Source organism: Rhineura floridana, chromosome 2, assembly GCF_030035675.1.
Source record: "Rhineura floridana isolate rRhiFlo1 chromosome 2, rRhiFlo1.hap2, whole genome shotgun sequence".
Classification (NCBI taxonomy): Eukaryota; Metazoa; Chordata; class Lepidosauria; order Squamata; family Rhineuridae; genus Rhineura; species Rhineura floridana.
This window is the reverse complement of record NC_084481.1, coordinates 66,003,318-66,016,895: the sequence shown is the minus strand read 5'-3', so window position 1 is coordinate 66,016,895 and position 13,578 is coordinate 66,003,318. Positions and strand designations below refer to the sequence as shown.

Here is a 13,578-nt window from a genome sequence, read left to right as displayed (position 1 = left end):
AGCATGGACACTGAAATCACCCAGCACTATCATTCTGGGCTCCTCCAACGCCACAGCCGAGATGACCTCCACCAGCTCAGTCAGAGAAGCTGCTGGACAGCAGGGGGGACGGTACACCAGCAGCAACCCTAGTTTACTGTCTCCTCGGCCCAACACCAGGTGCAGACCCTCACAGCCAGCTCCAAGACTGTCGGGAGGCAGAGTTGGGGTCCCGGGGGGTTGGAAGAAGGGGATTCAGACGGATGGCAGGGAGGAGGGGGAGCAACTTCGCCCGAGTGGAGCGAAGACGAAACAGAGGAAATGCCAGAGATAGGGTTGCTTAGCAACGGAGAGCCTGAGAGCTTTGGAGTTTCAGAATCGTCCCTGGACATTCCCACGCCTCCCCTTCTCTGAGGCTCAGAACAGGAGGGAGAAGAGGGAGGGCTGCCCAAGGCAGAAAAGCCGCGAGGCAGTTTACCATCAGCCCCCCCATCCCCCATACTGGAATCGGAAACTTCAGAAGAGGAGGGGCCGATGCTTCCCCCTTCGCCGCGCACACGAAGACATCTGAAAAGACAAGAGAGAAGGGGGGGAAGGCGGGTAGTACCTGAGGGGCAGTTAAGGAGGAGCGAAAGGTTGCGCACCCGTTTGGCCCCTTCTTAAAGAAGAAGCGGGAAGCAGCTCCTTGCTCTGTCAACTTTCTCTCAATGCCGCAGGACCTGTATTTCTGTACTGCTTCATGAGAAGACGCAGTCTTTGTTTGGACATTACTCTAATAAAAACTGAATTACTTACAACCCCTGGTCTGGTTCCTGAGTCTCATCCTGGGCCTGACAGCTTGACAGAGCCACCTCAATCACCCTCAACGCTCTCTTCACTTGACTGGGACAAGATGTCAAAGGGAGCAGGGGGGGGAACGAACCCCACTTCCGAGATGGAAGAAGTGAAACTCTTGAAGACTAAGGTAGTTGATTTGCAGACGGATGTCCAAGCCCTGCTAGCAGCCGTCAAGGCGTTGAAAACGGATAATCAAGCCTTGAAGACCATGATAGACCAGATGCGAACAGCCCCTCCAGTTGCCACAGTAAAGGTTCCCATTGGATTGCCCCCAAAATATGCGGGACAGAGTGATCAGTTGGCAACTTTCGTGGCTCAATGTGAATTATATCTGGATGTCAGGCACACAGAATTTCCAGACGATGGAGCTAAAGTCGCCTTCGTGATTAGCCTTCTGGAGGGAGAAGCTGCAAAATGGGTGACTCCATATCTGGTGAGAAAGGATACTGTCTTAAGAAGATACAGAGGATTTATACAGGAGATGACCGAGATGTTTCAAGACCCGCAAAGAGCTGAAACAGTAGCGCGGCAGCTAGGCGCTCTGAAGCAAGCTAAAGGGACTGTTTCCGAGTACACTAACGCTTTTAAAATTTTGTCCCAGGAAACGGGTTATAATGATGCCGCTTTGATGTTTATGTACCGGAGTGGATTAAATGCTGAAATCCTGGATGAGCTGGCCAGGACCACCCCTCCCATCGACCTGCCAGGGCTAATCCGGCTATGCCTACAGATAGATGACCGGATGGAAGGAAGACGCCTGGAAAAGAAGCAGGAGGTCCCGAGATACTCAGCCTCGGCATCCCACAGCAAGGCCCTTTCCACTGCAGGGGCGGCAGGTAATGCAACTGAGGGACAAGGAGGGGCTAGGCCAAGATTGTCAGAAGAAGAAAAGGAAAGACGACGTCGAGAACGTTTATGCTTTTATTGTTCAAGACCGGGCCATGTGGCCAGAGACTGTGGACTGAAAGGGGGGAAAGCCGAGCTGTCGGGAAACTAGAACACCCAGTCCACGTTCAGGCCGGTGGACTGGGGGCCGCGTTGTATAAAGGCCCTCCAACGATCCAACCTCCCTCAAAAGGGGTGTTGGTCTTACCTATTCAGATTACAACTTCCAGAGGAGTGGTGTTTAATTCTACTGCCTTGATTGACAGTGGAGCCTCCACAAATTTTATTGATGCAAAGCTAGCCAAGCGTCATGGAATTTCCCGGTGGAAACTGAACGCTCCCCTATGTTTGAAGACCATCGATGGGAGACCTCTGAAGTCAGGAGGGGTGACACAGGCCACGGAGGAAGTGAAACTTCAAATCCCTGGGCATGAAGAGTTCATTTCGCTATACGTGTCAGATCTCTCGAACTTTGAGGTGATTCTGGGAATGCCCTGGCTAGCAAAGCACGAACCCAAGATAAGTTGGAAGGAGGTGGTGGTGTGGTTCACCTCACAGTATTGTCAGGAGAACTGTCAACCCGAAGGAATCAAGAACACCTTGGCAGCGGCAGCGCAGGAGAGCGAGCAAGTGACCCTGCCGCTGAAGTATGAGGAATTCAAAGATGTATTTGATGAAAAAGAGGCAGAGACTCTACCCCCCCACACCGCCCTTACGACTGTGCGATTGATCTCGTGCCAGGAGCCAGCATCCCATTGGGGAAAATTTACTCGCTCACAGAGACTGAGAGGGAGGCCCTGAAGGAATTTCTGGATAAAAACCTGAGGCGAGGATTCATACGTCCCTCACAGTCCCCTGCTGGAGCGCCACTATTGTTTGTGAAAAAGAAAGGGGGGGAACTCAGACCTTGTAACGACTATCGCGCATTGAACCAGATCACCATCCCTAACAGCTACCCGCTGCCCCTGATTTCAGAGCTGCTAGACCGACTGCGCTCCGCAAAAGTCTTCACGAAGCTGGATTTGAGGGGAGCGTACAATCTGATCAGAATGAAGGAGGGAGATGAATGGAAAACGGGATTCTTGACCGCTTATGGTCAGTTTGAGCACCTGGTCATGCCGTTTGGGCTTTGTGGAAGTCCAGGAGTTTTTCAAAAGTTCATGAACGACGTGTTTAGAGACCTGTTGGACACGTATGTAATCTGTTACTTAGATGATATCCTGGTGTTCTCAAAGAACCAGGAAGCCCATGATCAGCATGTGAAAACGGGGCTGAAGAGACTGAGAGAGAATCACTTGTATGCCAAGTTAGAGAAATGTGGATTTGACCTCAAGTCTTTGGACTTCCTTGGGTACTGAATCTCAGCGGAAGGAGTGGAGATGGACCCAGGGAAAGTAAGTTGTATATTGGACTGGGGCCTGCCTGTTACCAAAAAGGATGTACAACTGTTTCTAGGGTTTGCGAACTATTACAGAAAGTTCATTCCAGGGTTTTCCAAATTAACAGCTCCTCTGACTGACTGCTTAAGGGGAAAGAAGAAGTTTCAATGGACAGAGAATGCCACCAAGGCCTTTGAGGAGCTGAAGAGAAGGTTCGCTTCCGAGCCCATTCTGCGCTTTGCTGACCCGACCCACCCTTTTGTCATGGAAGCAGATGCTTTGGATTTTGCCATCGGGGGGATCCTTCTGCAATTAAACCAAGGGGGAAAGGAGCTGCACCCCTGCACGTACTTCTCTAGGAAGTTAAAGCCAGCAGAGAAGAATTACACAGTATGGGAGAAGGAGCTGCTGGCCATCAAGGATTCTTTTGAGAACTGGAGACAATACCTAGAGGGGGCCTCTCATCAGATTGAAGTGCGCTCCGGCCACAAGAATCTGGAAAGCCTCCAAACAGCCAGAAAGTTGAACCAGAGACAGATAAGATGGTCCCAGTTCTTCACTAGATTCAACTTCAAGATTATTTATCATGCCCAAGCCAAAAACCAGAGAGCAGATGCCTTATCCAGACAGCCACAATTCAAAGAAAGTGAATCAGATGACCAGCCTCAGTACGTGATTCCGCCAGAGAAATTAACGTTGGGATCGTGTCAGCCTTCATGGGAAGAGGAACTCAAAAAGGCACAACAAGAAGATGTAGATTTGCTAAGATATAGGCAGGAGACGGGACAAGATCAAGACTCAGAAGTAACTTTCCACTGGAGGGATGGACTGTTATGGTTCAAAACAGCCAGATATGTGCCAGAAGGGGAATTAAGGCTCAGAATCCTACGCCAGTGCCATGATTCCATCACGGCGGGACACTTTGGGATTTACAAAACCATTCAGAACGTGGCCAAGGACTTTTGGTGGCCTAAAATGCGTCGGGATATTGAAAACTATGTAAAGTCCTGCTCTGTCTGTATGCGGACAAAAACACAAACAGGAAAACCAGCAGGACTGTTACAACCGTTACCTGTCCCACACGAACCCTGGAAGGACCTATCCATGGATTTTATAACTGATTTACCCAAGTCCCAAGGAATGACAGCCATTCTAGTAGTGGTAGATTTACTCACCAAAATGGTGCATTTTCTTCCTTGTGCAGGGGCCTTAGAGGCTAAAGAAACGGCCAAGTTATTCATCAAAGAAGTCTACCGGCTGCATGGGTTGCCAAACAGTGTAGTCTCGGACCGAGGAACTCAGTTCACAGCCAAATTTTGGAGAGCCATGTGGAAACAGCTGCAGACGGAGTTAAAACTCTCCTCCGCCCATCACCCCCAGACAGACGGCCAGATGGAACGCGTGAACGCCATTTTGGAAAGATATTTACGTAGTTATGTGTCCTATCAACAGACTGATTGGGTATCATATTTGCATTTTGCAGAGTTTGCCTACAACAACTCCCTGCATTCCAGCACTCAACAAACCCTGTTTTTCGCTAATTATGGATTCCATCCTAAAGTCTTTCCAAGCAGCTCAGAGGGTATGCTGGTACCGGCGGCAGAGAACTTTCTTAGGGAATTGCAGGCGGCGCAACAGACGTTGAAACAACAGTTAAACGAAGCCAAAATGGAGTACAAGCGAGTTGCTGACCTGCACAGGAAGGAGGGCCCCCCCTGCAGCCGGGAGATCGGGTCTGGCTGTCCACCCGCTTCCTCCAAATCCAGGCAAATGTAGAAAATTACAAGACAACAGGGTGGGTCCTTTTGAAATAGAAACTCAAATTAATCCCATGGCGTACCGACTGAAGCTATCTGACACGTTTAAAATACATCCTGTGTTTCATCGATCCCTGTTAACAAAAGCCGCCCTTCCCAGTGAATTACGGCCGGAGGAGCCTCCCGGTGCTCCGCTCCTGGTAAATAAGCAAACTGAGTTTGAAGTTGGGGAAATACTAGACTCCAGAATAAGACGCCGCAAGTTGCAGTACTTGATTCACTGGAAAGGCTATGAACCAGCTGATAACTAGTGCACAACTAGTGCAAAATGCGGCGGCCAGATTGCTGACAAGGACCAAGCGGTCCGAGCATATAACACCTGTTCTGGCCAGCTTGCACTGGTTGCCAATATGTTTCCGGGCTAGATTCAAAGTGTTGGTATTAACCTATAAAGCCTTATACGGTGCGGGACCACGATACCTTGTGGAACGCCTCTTCCGATATGAACCGGCACGTGCACTACGTTCTGCTACGAAGGCCCTCCTCCGGGTTCCAACTCACAGGGAGGCCCGGAGGGTGATGACAAGATCTAGGGCCTTCTCAGTGGTGGCCCCCGAACTATGGAACAGTCTCCCTGAGGAAGTACGCCTGGCGCCGACTCTGCTTTCCTTCCGGCGCCAGGTCAAAACCTTCCTATTCTCTGAAGCATTTTAAGTTACATTGATTTAATTTTAAAAATGTTTATTGTATTGGATTGTTGATTGTATTTTAGTATTATTTTGTTATTCATTGTATTTTTATGCTATTTTATGTTCACTGCCCAGAGAGCTATTGCTAGTCGGGCGGTATATAAATTTAATAAATAATAATAATAATAATAATAATAATAAATCATGGGAAGATGAAGTTGACGTGCATGCTCCAGATTTGGTAAAACTTTTCCATCAACGTTTTCTTCACCGCCCCAAGTCAGCAAAAGGGGGGGGCAGCTTGGGAGAGGGGATGATGTCGGGAGGCAGAGTTGGGGTCCCGGGGGGTTGGAAGAAGGGGATTCAGATGGATGGCAGGGAGGAGGGGGAGCAACTTCGCCCGAGTGGAGCGAAGACGAAACAGAGGAAATGCCAGAGATAGGGTTGCTTAGCAACGGAGAGCCTGAGAGCTTTGGAGTTTCAGAATCGTCCCTGGACATTCCCATGCCTCCCCTTCTCTGAGGCTCAGAACAGGAGGGAGAAGAGGGAGGGCTGCCCAAGGCAGAAAAGCCACGAGGCAGTTTACCATCAGCCCCCCACATCCCCCATACTGGAATCGGAAACTTCAGAAGAGGAGGGGCCGATGCTTCCCCCTTCGCCGCGCACACGAAGACATCTGAAAAGACAAGAGAGAAGGGGGGGAAGGCGGGTAGTACCTGAGGGGCAGTTAAGGAGGAGCGAAAGGTTGCGCACCCGTTTGGCCCCTTCTTAAAGAAGAAGCGGGAAGCAGCTCCTTGCTCTGTCAACTTTCTCTCAATGACGCAGGACCTGTATTTCTGTACTGCTTCATGAGAAGACGCAGTCTTTGTTTGGACATTACTCTAATAAAAATTGAATTACTTACAACCCCTGGTCTGGTTCCTGAGTCTCATCCTGGGCCTGACAAAGACAGAGTGGTTTCCTGGTGACAGAGATGGAAGATCTGTAGACCACAGCAACTCCTCCCCCCCTTCCCTGCAGCCTGTGCTGGTGCTGCAGCGAGTATCCAGGTGGGCAAAGCTGGGTCAGATCAACTCCTCCCAGCTCACCTACCCAGGTCTCGGTACTCCACACCAAATCGGCACCTTCATCCACAATCAAGTCATGGATGAGAGTGGTCTTATTATGTACCGATGGCATTGGATGTATCTTTCACAATGCTCTAGATCGGTAGCTTTTCAGCCTTTTCAGACCTAGGACCTTCTTTTAACCCCAACCTGGCAACATGGGACCCACTTTTTCCACAGTGGCCAGAAGCAAAGAACAGGGCTCCTGCAGAAAAGGGAATTCTGGCAGCTGTAGCTTTTTTCATCCCTGCATGGCAAGTGATATCTGCCAATATCCTTGGTCTGCATAAATATGTTAGAAATATAGGTGTTTACTGTCCATTGAGTCTGATCATTATGTTTATCTCCTTAACCCAAGGCTGGGGCATCTTTGTTTCTTCAGATGTTGGTGGACTACATTGGTCATGCTGGCTGGGGCTGATACAATTTAGAGTCTAACAACTGGAAGGTCACAAGTTCCCCTCTCAGCCTCTCTGTTTGTCTTAAAACAACACCCCCCCAAGCATAAGGTGATATCAATGGTGTAACTCACCTTAGGGTGCCACTCACTTGTGAGACCCCAAACCATCAGATGAATACCAGTGTTCTAGAACCTTCTGCACTGCCACAGGCCCCAAGGAGAACGTTTGGCAAGATTGGGAGGATGAAGAGTGGAGTACAGATGTTGGGGAGGGGGTTGCCAGTACTGATGAAGGAATTAAGAAGGTATGGAGGAAAGGCCTCCAGAAGCCCCTGGGCCTACTAATATAATTGCTGAGAAAAGCCCTCTTTGCCTGAATTGGGCAGTGAAGAGTCTTCTCTGGCACCCAGCCCAGTCTTAGCCATTGAACAGATAAATTGTAAGGACTGGTCAGGATTCTCCTAGAAAGAGCATAATGAAAGCAACTTGTCAGAGCCAGAGATAACCATATTTCCAAGGTCAAGAAGGCTAGAGAAAAGATGCTTGCAATTAAGCTAATTTCATTTTGCTCCTAGAAAAAGCCCCCACCTTCCAGCACTTGCAAGAAACATCCACAATTAACCTGTTGAAGTAAGTGTCCTCTCCCTCTCTGATATACAGGTGTAGTGAAGCCTGTTTAGATTTGTTGCAACAACCCGTCTGTGGTTGCCTCCATGTACCTAGTATGTTCCTGAGATATACATAGTCAGTTCCTGTGTTGTATCCTGAGACATGCTTAGTTTGCTCCAGTTCTGTATCCTGATTGAAGCCTAGAATGTGATGCTGTGTTCTTGTACTGAGTTCTCAAATAAAGCTTCATGCAGAAAAATCCAACCTCCAAGTCCTTGAGTCTGCTTCTTTGGTTAGAAGCCAGGACATGCCCAGAACAATGTTTTCCATGCCTCCCCCCTGACTGCGATAAAAAAAGAATAGAATGAAATGACTGTTTTTATGTGCCAGCATTTCAGAAAACAAGAGGAAATAATGCTGTGATTCAGTGGTGGCTGGTGACTCAATGCAGTGGAATCCGCTCTGGGTTTTAGTCTGAGTTTTCAAGGAGCTGTCCAAGGTACTTGAGAGTAATATTCAGATTAAAACCCAGATTGTATTCCACTGCCCTACTGAAATGGAATCACAAGCCACCACTGCTGTGATTTGCTAATGAAACTCATACATGACAAACAGAAAAGTATAGCACGATTGTCCACATTTGGCAGCCACTGCTCCATGGTCCATGCCTTAGTAACGGATAGAATTTCACATTCATGTGGTCATGGCAAACTTTATTGAGCTGGACCATAGAAGACTATGTTTTCAGAAACCCGTGGCAATAATGTATGAATTGGATCTGAAAGACAGCTGATTTCTGGATTCTGTCTATGCCTTTCCACTTGACAAAGTTGTTTCTACAGGATAGGTTCTACATATTTTGCATGGCATTAATCCAAATATGGACCAGAAGTAAAATATCTGGAGTTGTAGTACCGATTGTCCCAACTTTCTCAGACCATAACTGGATATTACTGTTCTGCTTTTTGGGTTAAAGAAACAAACGAAAAAGATGTTGTTGGTTACAAAATGGCAGCTAACCTTCATGGCCCTTTATCCAGCAAAATATATACATCTGCACTGACTTTAGTCCAAGTGCTTTAGTGCTTTGTTTATTACAAGAGGACATACCAAGCATAGATATGAGAGTGGCTACAACCGTAAGCACACTTACTTGGAAGTAAATTCCATTTGATTCTTTCCAATTGTAGCCAATTGCTACCATGCAAGCAACAGAAACACTGATAGTGGGGCATAACTGCAGAGCCACCCTCTTGACACCAGCGTTGCTGCTGCTTACCTGGACATAGTTGGGGTAATAGCACTGGCAAGGCTAATTTGGTGCTCCTGCAAGTACATCTGTGTAGTCCTGACCTCACCACCCCCAGCCCTGTCAGGTAAGCATCAGCAAGCTCCGTCTTACCATATGAACCACTACTGAATCCAAGAGAGACTTAAATATGTTCAAGCCAATTGAGTGGGTTTAAGTAAACTTAATTTTGTGTTAGATTGTGGCAAATCTTTGTAATAAACATGTTACAAACTATGTAACATTATTATCTTTGAAATCCAATAAGATATCCATCAGACATAAATTAAAGCAATTAGGCTGAACGTAAAGCCCAGGCTTTCATATTTTGCTCTAACATAGCTCACACAAGTTTGTAGATTTAATTTGAAGATAATTTCAAACAAGCAACCTCTTTCCATGAAATAATATGGTTGCACAAGAGTACTGTCCCTAAGACATTACTGAATATTTAAATCAGACCTTACTCTAACGGGGTGGGAAAGGGTTTGGGATTCAAGTGACAACTTAAGCAGAATTACATTATGCTCTCATTATGCAGAGGCAAACTTGGTTTGACACCAAGAGAAGACTCAACAAGGTACTGCAGCCAATAATGGCTTCTTGAGAATGTACCACTATGATATACTTTTTTTTTTGCTTCTATATCAAATGCTTAGGTGTATTCCTAAATGCCTCTTCTCCCAGGCATTTTAGCATGTGTTTTTAAATTGTTTTTAATTTTTTTAAAATTGTGTTTTTAAATTGTTTTTTGTGTTTTAAAATTTGTATATTTGTTTTTATTGTTTTTAATTGCTGTAAACTGCCCAGAGAGCTTCGGCTATGGGGTGGTATATAAATGTAATAAATAAATAAATAAAATAGATGCCATATATCTAAAAAAGTGTAAGGTAATAATAATAATAATAATAAATTTTTATTTTTAGGCCGCCTATCTGGCTGAGTAAACAGCCACTCTAGGCGGCGTACATAATTAAAATTTAAAATACACATATAAATACAATCATAACATGTCCAATTTACCCACATCTATACACTGTAGAATTAAAATTAACTAGGGATTCTATATGCCTGCTGAAACAGCCATGTTTTTAGTCCTTGGCGAAAACCTGCCAAGGAGGGGACATGGCGTAGGTCGTATGGCAGAGAGTTCCAGAGGATGGGGGCCACAACCGAAAATGCCCTCTCTCTGGTCCGCACCAGTCTAGCTGTTCTAACTGGTGGGACCGAGAGAAGGTCTTGAGAGGCTGATCTCGTCAGGCGACATACTTGGTGATGCTGGAGGTGCTCCTTCAGATACCCTGGACCGAAACCGTGTAGGGCTTTAAAAGGTTAACACCAACACCTTGAATTGGGCTCGGTAAACAACTGGTAACCAATGCAGATCTTCAAGCACTGGGTGATGTGATCCCGCCAGCTTGGTGAACTAGTTTCTACAGGTCTTCTGAAGGCTGCTTCCCACTTTCCTTTATTGCTCTGTTTCTTCTTAATTTCTACCACCTATTCTGCTGCAAATTAGTCTTGCAGAAAAGGATCCTGCAAAGGATAATTGTCATATTCAGACTGCTGAACCAGACCTGCAAACACAATCAAGGCTAAATCTGCAGATGATTGTGTTGCATCATGTGAGGTAGCAAACACTTTAGGCTAAACTCATGTTGTTTCAATTCTATCACTATTAGAAGAGATATAATACTGAATATTAATCTGATTTTGGATAATGTTCTTAAGTGCACTGTCTGTCCAGTTTTGAAAATCAAATCAAGCCTGATAGTAAACCTCATATATTAGATAGAAATTCCAGCAGAACCCTTCACTTTTTCCGGGAGTCCATCTTTTAGATGATGAAAATGTTCCTATCTATCTATCTGTCTGTCTGTCTGTCTGTCTGTCTGTCTATGCTACTCTGCTGGCTGTTTCTCTGGTCTCTAGAAGATCTTTCTTTTTTTCGGCAGGGCCAGTCCATTGCTTCTGCTGTCGCACCCACATTATTTCCAATCTCACCGCTGCCTTGCCCTGCCCTGCCCTGCACCACTCCCACCCTGTATAGGGAAGCAGCAGCAACACTGGTGTCTGGAGTGCGGCTTCACCCCAACACATGTGCCTGGCCTACAAAAGTGGAACTGTCTTTCACAACAAAATAATCTGTTTAATTGATCCATTCATTTTTTTGTTGCTATTTTTTTAAAGGAAAAACTGGACTTCCTCTTGGCTTGTTCTCACTGGTCAGAAAATAGAATTTTACAAAGAATCCAAACAGCCAGCTGTGGCTAATCTGGTAAGCAGTTATCTTTCTTAAGTCTTGTGGGTTTCTCCCCCAGAAATGTTATTGAATAATAAGTTTGGCATCATAAAATAAAAGCACAGGACTGCTAAGCCTTCTGAGAGCTGATATAAGAAAATGACTCAATAAACTTTTAATCAGAAGAGAAGAGGGGAAATAGAACTCAACACATCTTTTATTAAGAGGTGCTTTTTGAAAATAATTGCAAAGTGAGACGGATGGTGAGTGGCTGTCTAGTAATGTGGAGGTAACACTTTAAATTAAGGTGCCAGTTATAAATGCTTTATTCTTATTTATGAAATGATCTCTAAATGCAACTACTTCCTCAAATAATGTATTATAAAGTATGTTATAAAATGCATTAGTAATAAATGCTTAACAGATGAGCCAATGAGAATCTGTTACAAAGGATATTATAAGACATAAATTGTATTAAGCCCTCTGTATGCATCTTTAATACATGAATTTAAGTTGCTATTGAGCTTGCTGTAAAGTGGCTTGCATATCATAAATAATAATATAGTAGTTATAAATGGCACCTTAACATAGGGTGTTACCAAAGAGCAAAACACTGTAAGTTGGCAAAGTGAGTTTTGTCTGTGTGTAAATGTGACATATTCTACATCTGGCTAACATTTCCTGAATGTTCCTTATGACCCTATCTAATATAGTTAGTGCACCTCACAGCAGAATTCAGTATACTTACACACACAAAAAGAGCCTCAAGGAGAGACCACAAATCATAGCCTTCAGAACTGTGACAGATACATTGTACAAATGATACTGGCATGTTTCCCTTCAGTGCTAGTTGCTGCCGAAATTCAGCCTCCCCTTCTCCGGAATCCGAAAAACAGAGAAATAAATTAGTAGCACTATAGAGTGAACAGGGACAGGTTTGACTGAGCTCTATTGTGATGGCTTCCCAAGGCTTGATCAAACATGCCATACCATATTGGTTTGATAGGTGACCAAAAAGGTGCACTGTATGACAGGAGTCAGAAACAATAAATAAATTTAGATATGTTAGGTGATATGGAGCCCCTTTCTTTCTTTCTTTCTTTCTTTCTTTCTTTCTTTCTTTCTTTCTTTCTTTCTTTCTTTCTTTCTTTCTTTCTTTCTTTCTTTCTTTCTTTCTTTCTTTCTTTCTTTCTTTCTTTCTTGTTAGTTTGACCATTGGTATTTTGAGCCACAGGGAACCTTGTTCTTCTCCTTTAATAGTTCATCACGGGAATGGTGGAGAAAAAGTGTCATATATCTTTTGCTTCCAATATGATAGGTTTTTATGCTACAGTGATAAGTTCCATTTTCAATCAAGAACATTAATAAAATATGCATTTAGTGGAAATGGCTTGGAACCTGCTGCTCTACTACATGTTATTTAGGTTTGTCGATAAGACTCACAGACTGTACGTTCTTCGACAGTAGCTTCCCTATTAATTATACACTTGAACTTTCAGGGCTCAGAATTCAGCATTTCTACCTGGATATGAAAATTCATGGATTATTTAAATTGTATAGCATGTATGGGGAACCAGATGTTGCTGAACTACAACTTCCATCAGCCCCAGCAAGCATGGCCAATGGCCTGGGATGATGGGGGTTGCAGTTAGCAATGTCTGTAGAGCCAAAGGTTCCTGAAACATGTTGTTCAGCAATGTAAATGAACAACTTGTGATCATCAGGCTGATGCACAGACCACAGAAGCCCTGCATTATGGACTTCCAGTTGCTTAAATATTCCTCTGTTGCAGTCCATAGTTGGGCTGCACTGTTTGTAAATTATGCTGAGCTGCTTTCACCGCTCGGATTTGTCTCCTGTCTATTATGAAACATGTAGATTATTTGGGTATCAGGCTAAACAACATGTCATTCTCCATAGTACTCTCAGAGGACGGAATCCAGAAGATGTTTCATTGTCCAAGCAAGTCTGTACATCCAGCCAGTCTTCATTAATTGAAGTTAACCTGGAGTTACTGGTGTTACTGGTGCAATTGTTGCCATGATTGTGCCTTGTCAGGATTTCATGCCTTGGGGACTTCCCAGGAGGATCCCTACGCCTGTGCAGCCTCCGAGACGGGCTCCCGCCTTGGATGAAACTTATCCAGGTTAAATCCAGTCAGAAGGCTCTTTTCTGACTGGGAATAATTTCTTCCGGTTAAAGAAGAAACGTGAGATTTCCCACTTTAGCTTTGTTTTGATTGTTGGAGTCTGGAATTCATCAGAATTGTCTGTCTTCCAGCAGCTCAGACAGAGCGAGGATTTTTATGCTAGCTCAGCTGGATAAGTGACCCTTTTTTTTTATACGGATTAACAGGCAAACATCCTCCTGTCTACACTCATCATTTTCTTATCTATACAGCTAAAGA

At 45.0% G+C, this 13,578-nt stretch overlaps 1 protein-coding gene across 5 annotated transcripts in view; it reads left to right on the top strand.

Moving 5' to 3' along the window:
* ARHGAP15 (Rho GTPase activating protein 15) overlaps positions 1-13,578 on the top strand; it is a 681,588-nt gene that overhangs the window by 84,057 nt on the left and 583,953 nt on the right. For all 5 annotated transcript variants that reach the window (XR_009760509.1, XR_009760510.1, XR_009760511.1 and 2 more), the window contains exon 5: positions 11,120-11,207. Coding sequence is in view for 2 of the 5 variants with exons in the window: in XM_061608868.1 (XP_061464852.1) it covers positions 11,120-11,207 (88 nt within the window). In the remaining 3 variants the exon portion in view is untranslated. The remainder of the gene's footprint in view (positions 1-11,119; positions 11,208-13,578) is intronic.